This window comes from Siniperca chuatsi, linkage group LG1 (genome assembly GCF_020085105.1).
Source record: "Siniperca chuatsi isolate FFG_IHB_CAS linkage group LG1, ASM2008510v1, whole genome shotgun sequence".
Lineage (NCBI taxonomy): Eukaryota > Metazoa > Chordata > Actinopteri > Centrarchiformes > Sinipercidae > Siniperca > Siniperca chuatsi.
Genome location: NC_058042.1, coordinates 1,150,515 through 1,167,344, shown reverse-complemented (window position 1 = coordinate 1,167,344; position 16,830 = coordinate 1,150,515). Strand labels below are relative to the sequence as shown.

The 16,830-nt window shown below is 45.4% G+C and overlaps 1 protein-coding gene across 1 annotated transcript; it reads right to left on the bottom strand.

The window, feature by feature from the left end:
* Positions 1 to 1,103: 1,103 nt before the first annotated feature.
* katnb1 (katanin p80 (WD repeat containing) subunit B 1) lies at positions 1,104 to 16,247 on the bottom strand. Its single transcript, XM_044204153.1, has 20 exons — positions 16,084 to 16,247; positions 14,046 to 14,220; positions 12,634 to 12,764; positions 12,348 to 12,465; positions 11,884 to 11,984; positions 11,481 to 11,522; positions 11,121 to 11,204; positions 10,059 to 10,174; positions 9,902 to 9,973; positions 9,671 to 9,821; positions 9,389 to 9,579; positions 7,833 to 7,981; positions 7,545 to 7,595; positions 5,769 to 5,836; positions 5,382 to 5,612; positions 4,900 to 5,049; positions 4,716 to 4,792; positions 3,389 to 3,463; positions 3,042 to 3,158; positions 1,104 to 2,043 (listed from the first exon to the last, which is right to left on the bottom strand). Exons 2-20 carry the CDS (start codon positions 14,083 to 14,085, stop codon positions 1,902 to 1,904), a joined length of 2,106 nt encoding a protein of 701 aa, XP_044060088.1. The 5' UTR covers positions 14,086 to 14,220; positions 16,084 to 16,247; the 3' UTR covers positions 1,104 to 1,901.
* Between the last annotated feature and the right edge of the window lie 583 nt (positions 16,248 to 16,830).

The window sequence follows — 16,830 nt, the reverse complement described above, 5'->3', positions numbered from 1 at the left end:
CGCCTGTCAGTGGCGCCGTATCCCCTTTACCCCCTCTATTGCTGTAACTATGCTGGTGTGGAGAGCGCCGGCGATCACGGATAACAGCGCTAGGCTTCACCACATAACATTAGCTACAGAAGCTGTAAGAGTAGTCCGCTCATCTAATGGTAAGTTAGCAAGCTAACGTTAGCTAACGTTACTTTACTACGCAGCAATTTCATTAGAATGAAATGACACAACGTGAATAAATGTATTACCTCGTCCGATAGATTTTCATCGCCAATGATTATCAATGACGACGACAACTTTTTGTAGTTTTGATTGATACCCCCTAGTGGCAGAAACGACTTACTGCGCGTTTAAGAAATTCATAACTGCGGGGCCAATGGGGAAACTCCAACACCCGACGGAGAAATGGTGTAACTTCATCACTCGGTGAGTCAGACAGTTTCATGATTGTAGTTCAAGTTTATTTATACAGCGCATTCATTCATAACAGAAGTTTCTCACTGCACTTTTCCTACAGAGCAGGTCCAGACCGAACTCTTTATAATGTTTAGAGACCCGACAAATCCCAAATGTACAGACTGGCTTCGCTTCGCTGCAGCCAAAAAAGTAAAGGAAGCTGAAAAATCACTTTGTTTTTGGTCCAAACTAACCTCTCTGCTGGCTCAGATGAGTTTCTGAGGTCAGCGGTGGGAAACGTTTTACTTAAAGTATTTTTTGTATTACTAGCTTTAAGTAACAGTCCCAGATTCTAAAACCAGTCATTAATCAAAACACTGACTAAAGTGTCAAAAACTAAAAAAGGCCTTAAGGTAAAAAGTGATTTAAAAGATGCTCATATCATTATAGATTACATAATCAATTATTATTGCTGCTGTATCTGGTTGAGGTGGAGCTAATCAACTTTACATGCTAGTGTTTGTTCATATTTTAAGTCCTTACACTGACTGTCAGATAACTGTAGTGGAGTAAAAAGTACATTTCCCTCTGATTAATAAATCATCAATAACAGTTAATAATAACCTACTGAACAAACTGACATCGAGGTCTTGCTTTGACTGCAGCCCTTCTGATTGGCCCTCTTTACCGCCCCCTGCTGGTACAAAAGACTCCTCTTTAATCCCAACATGTACAACTTTATTTAAATAAACAGTAAGAACAGTACATTTTAAAATAGCGGCTCTAACTTCCTGAAGTAGAAAAAGACAGACACGATGAATTTTCTGATGATCAAATATTTTCACTGTTTTGGACTAAATGTGTCGATCACAAGATTTGGACAAAGCGTTGCTCTTCATCCCCTCAGGTGAGCGGATGCAGGTGTTAAAGCGCTCTACACGCCGTCTCTTCGGTTTGGGATGTCGCGTTCCTCGTGGCAACTTTTAAAGGGAAAGTTTGACGTTTTGGGAAATACACTTATTCACTTTCTTGCTGAGTTAGATGTTCAGACTGATGCTAAGCTAGGCTAAGCAGCTTCATATTTATCACACAGACACGCGTGGTATCAATCTGACTCAGCAAAATGTCAAACTATTCCTGTAAGGTGGCCGTGGTTTTCAGTTTGCTGTTAGATCAGTTTCAGATCTCGTCCGTTAAGAGCCGCCGGCCGTCTGAGGCTCCTGACGGCAGCAGCGACGTTTCTCTCAGGCAGGTCTGAGGTCAGCGCCGCACGCCGCGCCTTGTGACGAGCTGATCGTGTTGCCTGACCACAGCAGCTGTCCGTCTGTCAGACTCGCGTCATAGTACAAGAAGACGAACGTCTTTAAATAACACTTTATTAACACAGTTCTTCCTCCCACAGCGTGAGCGCGGCCTCCGGAGGATTAGTGTCACATGAACAGAATCTCAAAGCGTCCGGCCGCAGATCAGCTGATGCTGTAGCGACGATGGGTCTGCCGTCGGCGTGTTCGGTCTCAGAGGGCGTCGTCGAGCGGCACCATGAGCAGCTGCAGCTCCTTGAAGACGCTGCCGTGCCGGCCGACCTGCGCCGCCTTGTTCTTCACCAGGTTGCTCAGGTTCCTCAGCTGCTTGCAGCACATTCGGCACTTCTGGTGTCTGCAGCGACACAAACGCCATCGTCAGTTCAGTTTCAGATGAGCAGCGAGGAGCTCGAGTCTTCAAAGCTGAAAACCAAAACTTCCAGAGGACAAAAGGTCAACATGTCTGTTTTCTGATGATCGTTACATACGAATCCTGCTGTGACGTCAATGATCGGTTTACTGAATCTGATCTGAGGCTTTGAATATTCAACTGAAGTCTCGGTTAATCAGAGTTTTTAATTCTCGCCCTTAGTGAGCGATCCCTTCAGAACTCAACGACATTAAAAGATGGAGGACAAAAAGCTCCAACAGTCTGAGCGGTCGTCGGTTTTGTCTCTGCAACAAACCGGCACACGACTACCAGGACGTATCCCTCCGCGGCGGCTCGGCAAGGAGCCAGAGAGGAAGGTGAACGCTTGATTTGTGTAACTCGGACTGCTGAAGCTTCATATGATCTCCATCTTTTAGTGAAGTCGCGTTAGGAAGCGATCGCTTCAGTCAGTGTGGACAGGAAGAAGAATTACATGCGGCAACCTGCCCTTAAAGTAACTCGCCTCAGCGTCACTGAGCTAACAGCACACGCCACTTTATCGGGTCCATTAGCTAAAACTACTGCAGGCTAATACAACAGCTTTATTTTGGAGGATGTAGGGCTACTTCCTGAGAGGATAAACACAGCAGCTGTTTAAACCAAGTGGAGATTTTCACGTTGCTAAAGTAAAACAAGTTGCACGTCCTAGCTGTCAAATATCTACAACTGACACGTTTGATTCACGTGCACAGTCGAATGTTTCCCTCCTTCAGCTCAGAAATAATATCAGTAAAGGACGAGCTTAATAAAGTTTAATATAGAGACAGTTACGTGAAAGCCTGGTACTTTTCTAGCTTTTAATTTACACATGAAGTCACCTGAAGTTTTAATGGTGCAGCCTGGTTTAGTAAATCTGAGGCTACGAAGAACTTTAGCTTATCGACGGGTTTGAGATCAGCTGGTGAAACCTGATCCCGACTCACCGCTCCTCTCGCGTGATGTCGACTCCGACAGACGGCGTGGCCTTCAGCGTGTCAGAGATCAGCATCCAGAAGTGTTTCATGATCAGCTTCAGAGACGTACAGCCGGTCTGCATGTAGCTGTAAAACACACACACACACACACACACAGTGTAAGGTCGTGCTGATCGATCAGCAGCTTCACAATATTGGCTCAAAGTGTCGGACGAGTACAGGAAGCAGAGAAGAAGAACATGATCGTCGTGTTTCCGCTCCGGGCACAAGCCTCTGGATTATTAAGTGTTTTCTACTGAACTTTACTTTATCCAACATGTTGAGATACTGTTTGTCACATGACAGGAAACACTCACCTCTCATATTTACTCTGCAGCAGTTTGTCGATCTGAGGAAGAATCGATGTGCACAGGTCCAGTTTCCACAGCGAGCTGAAACGTTATTAAAGACGGCAGGAATCAGAAACACGTTATTGATCCAGAGGGGAAACTCTTTTGTTACAGCAGCTCGCTGTCACGTCAGTACAGTGAGCAGCTGTACTGTACTATAATACAGGCAAGATAAATTAAGTACACAGTGGATTTAGAGGTTGATATGTATGATAAGAATACAATGTAATAATGAAACCTGTTAAGTGTAGCTTATTGTCAGTCTGTATGACCCGAAGTCACTAAACTGGACATTGATCATTAACAACACTGCAATACTTGACATAATTGTGCAAAATTCTGTGTTAATACTCCTGTGCAATATACTCTTTTCAGTTTAAAATTCCCTATTTATTGATATTTATTCATCCCTCTATTACTGCTGTGCGATATCCTCCGTCTCATTATAACCTTTATTATTTATAAGCTGCACTTAACTTGGCAGTTCATGCACTATTACTTTATACTGTATTATTATCATCAACCGGTAAACCCACCTGGTCCTTAATTTATTTTCTGACCTGTATTATATTTTTTGCTCAGTGCTTCTCTTCCTGTGTGCACTGACTGACAGCGAGCTGCTGGAACAAGAGTTTCCCCTCGGGGATCAATGAAGTGTTTCTGATTCTCAGACGGTGGATGTTGCACAGCAGTAATAGAAGTATGAGTAAATTAAACAGAGAATATTACACCGGAGTATTAAACAGAATATTGCACAATATTTCAAGTATTGCAGTGATGTTAATGGTCCAATGTCCCGTTTAGTGACTTATCACAGTCTTTGTTTAAGACATGAGCTTATTTCTGTGGGCGAGTTTGTCTTAGACAGCTGACTGCTGAGACTTTTTCTACTGTGTCTGAACAGCTTCACTGATCAGCTGACGGTGAAAACTAGTTTCTGAAACTATCAAACAGAGCTGAAGCTTCTTTACGAGTGCTGGACCTGCTGACTCATTACATTTGCTCAAGCACTTCGGTTTTCTGCTACTTTATACTTCTACTCGACGGCGTCTCAGAGGGAAATATTGTACTTTTTACTTGGAACAGAGTATTTCTCCATTTAAAGTCTCCATTTCTAAATATGTAAGTGATATTATAGCAAACAGCCTGATGTGGATTAAATAAAAAACAAACGAAAGAACCAATTAACTGATTCGTACACAGTTTTACATTAGTGCAATATATCAACTTATGATTATCTTTAATGTCAATAAAACTGAAATTTCAAATAAAATGCTGCGTGTGTTTGACTCACGGCTGCAGGTTGATGATGTTGAGGATGTCCACAACAATGGACAAGTCGTTCATGGAGACGGCAGTGTCCAGAGCGCACTGCAGAGAGGAAGTACACAGGAAGTGAAGAGGAGGAAGAGGAAGCGGTCACGGGTGAGGACGCCACATTTAAAGCGAACAGCGGCTGGTTTTCATTGGCTGCTCACCTTGATGTCCTCTCTGGCCCACACGGCTCGGACCGTCTCCAGGTTCTTGTGTCGGCTGCTCAGCATCACGCACATGGTGTCGTGGCCCTTCTTGATCTGAGACAGCGCCTCCTCGTCGCTCAGCGCCCCGGCTCTGTTGTTGGGCGAAGACTGAGGAACCAACGCACAGCTTCAGTGTTTTAATAAAGTTTATACGAAACAGACGAGAACCACAGATCTGTTTCTTCATTCAGAGACCGTCAGACCTGTTACAGTAACGAACACCTGTCCAGATGTGTTCAGCAGCAGTAAACGGCAATAAATGATGTGGTGACAGCTGTTGAGAGGTCACGTGACCCGGGTCTCTGCAGCACGCTGTATCTCAAAGCTACATAAAGTTTTATTTGCATCAGCTTTACGAGAGGGACGTTAAAGTCCGACTCTAAACAAAGGAAGTGATTATGGATTCGTCTGCACCTCTGTGACGATGAATAAACACTCACGTGCAGGAAGTCGGCCACGTTCAGTCCGATCAGCTCGTTCCTGCTGCTGAGGATGATTTTAGGTTGTGGTTTAGACTTCGCCGTGGTGACGGGAGGAAGAGGGGGAGGCGGGACGGAGGCGGGGGGGTTGGAGGGCGCCGGGTCGATCGCTGAGGGCGCCGGGCGCTTCCCACAGGACACCACTGTCGGCTCCACCCTCTGGACAGGGGTGGAGGAGGCCAGCGGAGGAGCCTTACACACACACACACACACACGTTAACATAATGAAAGAACATTAATAATGATCACATGTTGGGTCACATGACTGTCGTTATTACAGTTGGCTAAAGATGCACACACCTTCTCCGACCGCACACAGACAGACAGACTGACGCTGCGTTCACTGACCTGCTGCTTGTCAGGAAAAGGACACATCATCATGTCCTTCAGCTGATGGCCGATCGCTAATATCGTCTCTAAGAAGAAGAAGAAGAAGAAAAACAGTCCTCACTGCGTCCTCTATCGCTCACATTACACACAAGAAACGTTTTTTCAAGATGGCAGCACAGCCTCTGAACTCAGGCTTGACCTTCATCCTTTAGTAAAACGACAAAGTAAAAATACAGTCCTGTATTCAAAATGTTACTCAAACCTGCATCATCTCGTTTTTTGGTGTATTGGCGACAGACAACAAGCTGCAAACACAACGTCTGACTGATTCTCAGCTTATAAAGCAGCTGTTTCCAACTCGTGATCGAACAGCTGCTTGTTTCCACCTGCAGCAGCTACAGAGTCACATGACGCTTCATCAGGAGGCGTGTCTGTGTCTCCTGATGGACGTCAGTCCGGTCTTCTCTCTGTCAGCTCTGTGTTTGGTCTCCAGCAGCTGCTGAGGGAAACATCTGGCTCTTTAGCAGCTAGATGCTCCGCTATGTTCAGCAGCTGCTGAGGGAAACATCTGGCTCTTTAGCTGCTAGATGCTCCGCTACGTTCAGCAGCTGCTGAGGGAAACATCTGGCTCTTTAGCAGCTAGATGCTCCGCTATGTTCAGCAGCTGCTGAGGGAAACATCTGGCTCTTTAGCTGCTAGATGCTCCGCTATGTCCAGCAGCTGCTGAGTGAAACATCTGGCTCTTTAGCTGCTAGATGCTCCGCTACGTTCAGCAGCTGCTGAGGGAAACATCTGGCTCTTTAGCAGCTAGATGCTCCGCTATGTTCAGCAGCTGCTGAGGGAAACATCTGGCTCTTTAGCAGCTAGATGCTCCGCTACGTTCAGCAGCTGCTCTCTGACTGCGTCTGGCTGCTGTTTGCTGCTGAGCAGGAAGCGTTCAGAGGCTTTTTACAGCTTCTTCTTCTCTGGCAGCGACGCTCTGAGCGCTGAGAGCCAACCAGAGCAGTGAAGCTGCAGCCGAGCAGATGAACAACGAGCTGAAAGTCTCTATGAAGCCGAGCGGAGCTGCAGAATCAGCTGATGGTTCACCACCAGAGACACCTTTCACAAACAAATAGTCATGTGATCCATTGTTTATATAAAATATTGATTATAGCTGCTTTAAAGTGTAGCAGTGAATATGGCTGGACATAGAGGAGGAATATGAATAGCCACCAGCTGCAGGCAAACTGGAGTTTTTGAATAAAAAAACCCATTAATGTGACTTCCTGCCTTCGGCTGATTCAATTCAGTTTTATTTATATAGCACCAGTTCATAACAGAAGTTCTCTCACTGCACTTTTCCTGTAGAGCAGGTCCGTGCAATATTTAGTTTTCCCATGTTAGTTTTTCCTAATTATTGATATTATATACCTCCATTACTGCAGTACAATATCTCAATAAGCTGCACTTAACTCGACAGTTCATGCACCTCTGCTTATTACTTATATTATTACATTGTATTATTATACTGTATTATCATCATCAGCCGGTAAACCCACCTGGTACTTCATTTATTTTCTGACCTGTTTTATAGTTTTATAGTGTATTATATTGTGTGCACTGACGTGACAGTGAGCTGCTGTAACAAAGAGTTTCCCTTCAGGGATCAATAAAGTATTTCTGATTCTGATTCTGAGACCGAACTCTTTCTAATATTATTTACAGAGACCCAACAGATCTGATGCCTCAGTAATCTGGTTTCTGGTGTAAAAGCAGTCTGTGATCAAAGTGCTGAAGCTCTGATGGACTCACCGTCCTCTGGAGGGGCCGGGAAAGGCTCCGAGATCTTGGGAGGAGTGCGAGCTGGAAGAGACGAGAACCGAGTCACCGATGACCAGATAAACCAGTTAAACAGACCGTGAAGGGAAAACTAACGTATCACATTAACATATGACGTGTTTGGGTCTTTTTGTAAACATGTCAAATGAACATGTTAAGTTTCCGTTACACTGTTTAAAAATCAGACCTCAACCAAAAAACCTGCATCCTGAACCAAACCCTGTTTATTCTCAGTGGCGGATCAGCTGACGGGCGACCTACAGATGGCGTTCTTGGGCTGGAAGATCTCCTTGTAGTCTTCTGCGTTGTGGATTTCAGCTGATGACACTTTCTCGTCTCCCTCGTCCTCACTGGGGCTCCGCCTCTCTCCTTCGGGGCTCCGCCTATCGGCGTCTGACCTCTGCCTCACCCTGATGACATCACAACATGTGACTGAGTGACATCACGACATGTGACTGAGAAAACGGGATTTCATTTAGACAAAGTTCTTGTAAAAAATAATTCTGCTGTACAAGTTAATCAAAACTTTCATTGGAAGTGAAACGTTTTGACTCGTATTTCGGGAGACTTTTTGAAACTGGTGTTGGTGTGTGTGTGTGTGTGTGTGTGTGTGTGTGTGGACTCAAAGAAGAATAGCTTTTGTTTCCATGAAGCTAATGTGGATCCTAATAAACTAAATTAAATTAAATATATCCAAGTTTCAGAACACAAACCAAACTTATACTTTTCTGATACTTTGATAAATATAAACCCTTTTTTTCTGAGCAGTATTTTTGTTGCCAGCAGTGTTGTCTTAAAACAAGCAGCCGTACAAAAACTTTGACATGAAATAGTATAAAATATGCAGAATATGTAAAGACTATCTGACAAAGCAGCCGGTGCTGCCACTAACTCATTTTCACTATCAGTCAGTTAATCGTTTAGTTGATAAAGTGTTAGCCTGGCATCGCCAGACTCTTTCGAAAACGCGTATTAGTCTGAAGCTCTCAGTTAATTTTCGATTTCCACGGGCCGCTATCGACGGGCGCAGACCAAACTGCCTCCGGACGCAACTGGAAAGACCTTCAACCAATCAGAGCAACGAAACGGAGCTTGGTCCGTTTCCAAGCAGGAAAAAAATGGCGTCTTTCTCAAATTACAGCTAAACATTAAACTAAAACGTGTTTCTGAAACAGGCAACGCAGCAACAAGATCTGGATTCGTATCTGACCGGCGCTGCCTCGTTCGACAGTTTGATCCGAGTTTCGTGAGCCTGGTGCGTCTTGCTGTATCAACCAATCAGAGCAGCGAAACGCGTGACGCTCCTCTGACATCGTATCATCACAGACCGGACAGACCGAATCCAGGACGGGTGGAAATCTGTCTGAATGGGGGGCGGGGCCAGACTTACCTGCTGGAGCAAATGAAACATGAGCTCGGCAGATTCGTCTGGTTCCCAGAGTGCAAGATGACGTCTTCAGATGATTTGTTTTATCTGACCAACAGTTTAAAACAGTTTTTTAAAGAGCTGGACGATGATAACGGGACACGTCAGGTGCGCCTACTTCTGGTTTCATTTCTAAATCAGTGTTTGAGCTGAAACCGGTGACAGTCGGTCTACTGCTTTTCTAGTGGCGTCGTCACGTCGTCGGATCGTCTGAGATGTTCGGCTCGTTAGATAAATGAAAGACAAAAAAAATCACGTTCCCAAAAAATTTTGTTTTGCTATTAAAACAAATCGTACGAGTAAATGTTCTGGAGTTAGTGTTTTGTCAGGTGAAACTCTTCGCAGGTGATATTCTAGCTGTAAACTGTTTGCAGTGAAGCCGCGGCCGCACCTCTGTGAGCTGCAGGTGGTTGCGGGTCTCTCGTAGTTCCTGCGCAGTGCGGCTCCTCGAGGATCCTTCGGCTCTGTGAGCGGCTGGTTGTCCTGGATGATTCCCTTGATCACAGAGCCGCCGCTCTTCTTCACCCTCTTCAGATCCACCACGTAGGACGACACACTGGAGAGCTGGTGAGACACACCGATCTGACAGGAGGAGACGGAGCAGAGAGATTTGAGATCGAGAGATTTTTGGAATTAACAGTAACGTTTTTCTCCTGTAGGTGGAGCTACACACCAGCTGTTGGTTGCAGACCGCCAGGTCGGAGACTCTTCCCCAGCCCACCGGCACCACGTCGAAGCAGCGGTCGGGCTCCCAGCCAAAGACCCGCAGGGAGTCTGTGGCCCCGCTGTAGAGACAGCTGCCGTCCGGGCTGAAAAACACACACCTGAACCCACGGGGGTCAGAGGTCAGAGGTCACATTCCAGCAGCACGCTGTCCGACCTGCTACACTCTGAGAAAACTCACCTGACAGGAGTCGTGTCTCCCTCCATCGAGCCGATCATCGTGAACTTCTCCAGATCCCACAGCTTGACGGTCCTGCAGACGACAGAGAGAACAAACTCGCCGTCAACATCCAGCAGGGCCAGAAACAAAGGACAACCGCAGAGATCGGGTCTCGTACCTGTCGGAGCTGCCTGATGCCAGCAGGTACTCGTTGGGGTGAAACTGGACGATGTTGACGGCCGCAGTGTGAGATTTGAACTCTGTGATCGTCTTCCCCTGAGTCAGGTCCCACAGCTGAGACAAGAGGAGACAGGACACAATCAGCACAAGACTTCAGCGTTCACTGCTAATGTCAGCGTCACGGCGGCCACGAGCAGAAAACCACTTCACCACTCAGACCGCTGAAGTCTTTAGGAGGACGTCTGAGGATTTGTCCTCCGTTTCTTACAGACGTGTAAGAAGTGAAGAGATCACTTCACAGCCGGTACGGACAGCAGGACAGATTACACACACCGACGACTCTTTACGTGGACATACGGCACGCGACTGTTGTTGTGAAGTGTTTTTCTTCTGGTCAACGAATCTCACGTTCAGACTCAAACCAGCAACGCGTCGGTCCGTCTCTCAGTACCGTCTGACTTCCTGTCTGCGGCGCTCAGCTGCGAGCCCATTGGTTCCTGCTGAAGACGTAAATCTTTAAAAACACAGATCTGTAGTTTCCTGTTTAAAAAGGCTCAGTAGTTTCCTCAAACAGCTGCTCGCTGTAGTTTTTATCAGACCAACAGGAGGAAACAGAGCATCTGTTGGGGACTATTTCCAGCGGCGGATGAATCCACATGTGGTGCTGTAGTGAGCGTTTGGGGCAGCAGGACGGTGTGTGTGGGGCGGAGTCAGAATAAACTACAGTGTGTGTGTTCATGGTGATGAAGGAACATGTCACCCAGTGCAGCAGAGCGGCTCGCTGATGGGTTTTAATAGTTTCTGGACAACGATGGAGGAAGAAGATCCATCAGCTGTGATTCACACACACACACACACACACACACACACACACACACACACCTGTTAGCAGAGACGTTCATGATGGTTTGAGTCTGAACGTGCAACACCTTCGGGAACTCATCAGAAACTATCTGATCAAAGAATATGATTACATATCTGACCAGACGGCTCAGTAGACTTTGATCTTTCAGTCTATTCCGACTCTCAGCAGCAGCTCGTGCATCAGGTGCGTTCGTACCTTGACGGTGCAGTCGTCACTGGCTGAGGCCAACCACTTCCCGTCCGGACTGAAGGCCACGCTCCGCACTGCCTGAGTGTGACCCTGCAACACAAACACCAACACCAGATATTAAAGGGCGCTGTTAGAAAACTTATCCTGAAATACATTCCTGATCCTTCTGTTGACATTTGAGTTCTCTTTTTACACATTTACACAGCGACAGTGACTTCTTTCAGACACGTGACAGCTGGAGGAAACGCACTTTAACGATCTTAAATATTATTAAAATATATATTTTTTAAATGTGCTTCAAAGAAAAGTCTTATTTAAATACTGTCTACACACACACACACACACACACACACACACAGCTCTTACCGTGTACCTGAACACATATCCTTTCCTCCGCACGTCCCACAGCTGACAGACGAAAGAGAAATATTTCAGATTCTGAGTACAAACACACATTCTCCATGTTTTTACACACACGCACGTTTGTACTTCTATACTTGTGAGCACCCTCTTTGACATAATGCATTCCCCAGCCCCTAACCTAAACCATCACAACTAAATGTCCCAACCCTGAACACTGAACCTAAACCAAATTCTACCCTAACCCTTAAAGCCAAGTCTTAACCCTCAAACAGTCCTTTGAGGGTCTGTCCCAAAGTGACGACCGGCCAAAACGTCCTTACTTTCCAAATAATGTCCTCACTTCCACGGTCTAAAACTCAAATTGGTCCTCACAAAGATAGACATACAAACATGAAAACACACCGACCTTGATGTTTGTGTCCATGGAGCTTGAGGCGAGGAAGTCTCCAAACGGATGGAAGCCCAGACTGGTGATGTTGGCTTTGTGTCCCATCAGAGTCCTTAAAACTGCAGAAGACAGGAAGCAGCAGAGTCACACTGACAGAACGAGTCGAAGACGCCGTTTCCACTGAGCGTCTCGTGGATCAGACGGCGAGAAAGCCGACTGTAAAAGCTTCAGAGACGGACCGAAACCTGAAAACTTAGATGGATCCGTTTCTCCGAGACACATAAATGTAATCTGTAACTTCGTCCCGGAGCTGCCCCCCCCCACTGGTCATGGACTTCATCACATCGTGTGTGCAGAGTTAATTTCATGTGTAGCCATCATGTTTGTAAAGTGCTGCGAGTCAAAGACAGGAGCATACAGGCGGCGAACACACACACACACACACACACACACACACACACAGAGAACAGACAGAGTCTCACTCTTGGCGGCCTCCATGTCCCAGACTCGTATTGATCCAGACTGCGAACCGGTGACGATCTGATCCTCCGACACGTTGAACTGGACACACTCCACTGGGTTCTTGTGACCAGTCAAACTCTGAGAGACAACAAACACACACACACACAGTCAGGACACGCTGCGGCTGTAAAGCTTCATTACAGAGTCACAGCAGTAAGCCAGCAGCAGTCCGACAACTCAACGCAGCTCCGTCTTTTCTAAGGTTTGATCCCAAACAGCCGTCTGTGGCTGACGAGGTCGCCTCACCATGATGCAGTTGGCCTTGCTGACGGCCCACAGGTTGACTCTGCAGTCCTCCCCTCCGGAGGCCAGCAGGCGGCCGGAGCTTTTCCCCAGAGCCAAACAGGAAACCCTGCTGGAGTGAGCCTCGAACTCCTCTGTACAACAACACAAGAGGGACACATTTAGATGCTGCAGCTGCTGGTGCTACTGCAGAGCTGCACACACAGCGCTGGCCTGCTCGACTTCAGCTACGCGTTATTCACATGCTTTGACTACAATATCTTCACTGAGAACTTTCATTTTGCACAACATAAACACAAGTTTGTCTTCCAAGCTTCCTTCCATTGTTGTGGTTTGTTCAGAGTCAGCACACGTCCTGATATACTGTTCATAGAGTTTATTACAGACCCACAAAAACACTGAAGAACCACCGGATCTGCCAGCTGACAAACCAACGCGTAAGTGTATCAGCCGTCTCACTGTCTGGAGAACTGCTTTCCTGCACTGTAATCAAGATAGGAGCATTAATATTCAACGAACATACAGGAAGCCGATCTTATTCCTCTTCACGAGGAGTTGGATTCACCGAACCAGTGAACCAGAGTGTAGACTGCCGCCAGAAGCTGAATGTCACTGCTTTACGCCTCCAAAGCCCTTAAGTTACGTGCGTTTCTTTATCAGGAAGTTGTCTCGAGACAGAAATATTTCTCATGACTTTTATGTGAACAAAGTGAAGCAGAAACAGCTTGTGGTGGCAGCGGAATAAAATGTTCTATTTTAAAATCAACAGTTACAGACGAATAAGACAGGAAGGCCTGTTTTTGGCTAATCCAATAAAATACAAATATTGCCATAAATCAGTGCTGCTCACTGATTTCCAACTTTGTCCATAACGGTCTAATGCAGTGGTTCCCAACCTGGGGGTCGGGACCGTCCTGAGAGGTCACAATACAAATCTGAGGGGTCACGAGACGATTAACAGGACAGAAAATAAGAAAAATGTATTTCTGCTACATAAAATCAGCTTTACTTTTTAAGACTTTCTTCTAATCATTGTGTTTTACTGGAGAATTGTGCCTGTTCAGGCCTCTCAGAAGGATTCAAAGAAAACAAACCGAGAAGAAATAATCAGCGTTTGGTTCAACTGGTCACGAACCATCAACACATGGAACCTGTAGAAACTAGTCACCAGTAGACAAACAGGGGTCACTGCTCACAGCATGTTAGGGAAGGCACCTCTGTATAAACAGCAACATCAACACATTTAAAGGGAACTGTCTCCCAGTATTTATCATCACATCGCCCAGCTGACCTGCACAATTCAAACTTTTTAATCGGAGCTAAACATGGTTTGTCGGTTTCCTTTCCATCAGGTGAGTATTAATGTGTCTGTGTTTTCGGTCTGAATCGAAGAGGATATTTAAGCTTGGACTCACGCAGGCGCCATGAGATCTTGGTGGTGTTGGCGGCAGCCATGCTGGTCACACTGGGAGACTGGCTGCTTTGCTTGAACTGCCGGACGACCGCTGAGGTTAATTCATGAAGTTCAGTCAGGATCAGAGAGGACGGACGTCAGCTTCTCATTCACTCTCTGCACTGAGCTTCCTCCACCTGCAGGGACACGAAACACACACGAGAGTCAGACACGTGAACCAGCTGACGGTCCACGCCAGGACACCGCTGCCACTCCTTCACACAGCGTTTCATTCAACACGAATGTCGAGACGTCCTCGGAGTTTCATCCGGCTCAGAAGGAATCAGGAAGGACATAACTGTGCAGAGTTGTAAAGTCCTGTCTCGTGGTATTATTAACCTCAGTGCAGCGTTTCATCTTTTTACTCAAACAACCAGCCGTCACTTGGCTGCTTTCAGTCTCAACGCCCACCTGAGTTAGTTGTTAGTAGAAGTTCCTATAATCATTTTATTTATTTAGCAGCACTTCATTTCGGTCTTCCGCGCAACAATAACTGGACTGCTGCATTACCTCACAACGATGAGACTGAAGACTGACAGCTGAAGTCAGTTTCAGTGTTCTGCTGATTGATTTTCGTATTGAACTGAAAGTAATGGAAACCAGCGGCTGCCTGAGACAGTGGGAAACCCAGCAGCACGGTGCGTGGCTCGTAGTAAAGACACTTACACACTGAAAACTACTCTGAGCGGCTCCCAGTGGACGTCCGGGCGCGAGTGGACAGCCTTTACACTGTCTTGTTTTCTATTTTGGCTGCTAATGTCAATACAAACCTTAATGTGATTCTCATGTTGTCGTATTACTGCTCTTCAGTCTAAGCTCTACGTTACAGCCAGCGGGTGTTTGAACATCTTTCCATGGTGGAGTATTTTCATTTTCGCCCTCGCCATCAGATGTTTTTTGGTCTTAAGACCCTGTCTGTTCTTCAGCTTTCTGATTACATTACTTTAGTTCTCTGTGTCATGCGCCTGTCGTGTTTTTATACTTTTATCCATAATTATTCATTCTAACAGCTTTGTTTACTTGTTTTCATTTGATTTGATTCATCTGAGCGTGGAGCTTCATTCCTACACCTGAGCAAGTTCCACCTGCTGCAGAAGAAGCTCTGGGAATAGCTAAGCAAGTGAACCTTGGGTTTAGATCATAGTATGTTTTAATTTATATATCTTAGCAGATGGCAGCTGTTTTAGATGTGCTCAATAAATAAATAAACGTGTCACTTCAGTAGAGCTGAATGAAGTGAATTACTGAACCATGCGTGGTTAAAGCGTCTTTAACAGCAGGCAGAGTGGAAATCTAGCAGGCAGGGATCATCAGCTGCAAACCTTTTATCTTATTTTATTACTTTATTGTGATAGCTGTTATTAAAACATGGTGTATTTAGATCACAAAGGTCACACAGGTGTGATGTCGGCTTTGTGACACCAGAGGATGAAAAGTCCAACTATTGACAGGTGAGACGTTACTTCTCCACAGTTTGTACTACAACACCGATCAAAACTATCTGAATTTATAAGCAAACAATCTTTGGGTAACAGCTGTCACCATTTGCGGCCCTGCGTAGAAGACTTTCGTCAATACCTATTAAAATAAAGTAAGTGATAAACAGAATAAACGGTGTAACACAGTTTTGGCAAAACACCAGCAATCCCCCATTATAAGATAGCCAACTTAAGCTAACTTAAGCTAACTTAATGTTTAATAAGCATTAAGCTAATTTGTCAAGCGTCACTTTACACAACAGAAAAGCTAACGCATAATTAAATGGCTGAAAAGTAGCTGAGACCGTTAAGTTATCTTACTGAGTTAAATTAATTAACTACTCTTAACGCTTGTTAGCTAGCCGCGGGTGGTGAACTAACTGTCGCTAACGAACGCTAGCTAACGTTAGCTAGCAGTTAACTAATGAAAAGCCGGTTAGCAGGGGGTAGCATTAGCTAATTAAGGCTAGTTGCTGTTGCAGCGGTTACTTTAGAAACAAAAAGGCGTCGCGCTCGGTTTACCTTCGTCTGTCCGCCGCAGTTAATCATCTGAACGAGCGGGCAGGTTAAAGTTTAAACGTTAAACCGGCGGCAGCTAATCTGTCTCAGCAGCTGATGACAACTTGTTGACAGTCTGGTTGCTCCTCGGCTGCAGCTTAGCAACTGAGCGACAACCCCCCCTACTTCCGCTGACGTCAAAAAACTGCTTTTTTAAAAACAACTTTATCAACAACTACGTTTCATAACAACAAGAAATAAATAAATTGCCGTAGACATTATTTTGGTGTTGAACTGAGAAAGTGATTTAAGAAAAGATGGTTTGTCTCCCCGAAACAAGAGTAATAGTATTTATAACGAACTGTTTTGTCTTTCGTGACAGTTATGTGAAACCAACATTATGCAGGTGTCACTATTACTTTGTAATCTCAGTAAAAACACCTCAGTGATAATAATATGTTACAAGTTCCGCGTTCAAAATGTTACTTAAGTAAAAGTGCAGGTATTCGCAAAAACATTTATCGAAGGTAAAGATACTCTGTAGGCTGCAGAATATGTTGTTATTACTGGTGAATTTACACGTTAACAGTAGTTTAATGTTGTAGTTGGTTGAGGTGGAGCTAATTTAAAAAAAAAAAATCTGAAAAGTAACTAATTGCTGACTGCTGACAGCGAAGCGGGGAAACTCACCTTGACCACCACCAGGTGTATCTGTCAGGTAAATGTAGTGCAACCTTTCCCACTGAACAGCAGCGAAGCAGCAAATGATCA

What these genes read in the sequence shown, in the direction of transcription:
- katnb1 (XM_044204153.1), bottom strand. Translation starts at nt 14,085, where the DNA reads ATGGCTGCCGCCAACACCACCAAGATCTCATGGCGCCTGC. An exon ending in CAAGATCTCATGGCGCCTGC is followed by an intron (nt 12,765 to 14,045) that starts GTGAGTCCAAGC and finishes GTTGTTGTACAG; the next exon opens with AGGAGTTCGAGGCTCACTCC. An exon ending in CTTTTCCTGACAAGCAGCAG is followed by an intron (nt 5,613 to 5,768) that starts GTCAGTGAACGC and finishes TGTGTGTGTAAG; the next exon opens with GCTCCTCCGCTGGCCTCCTC.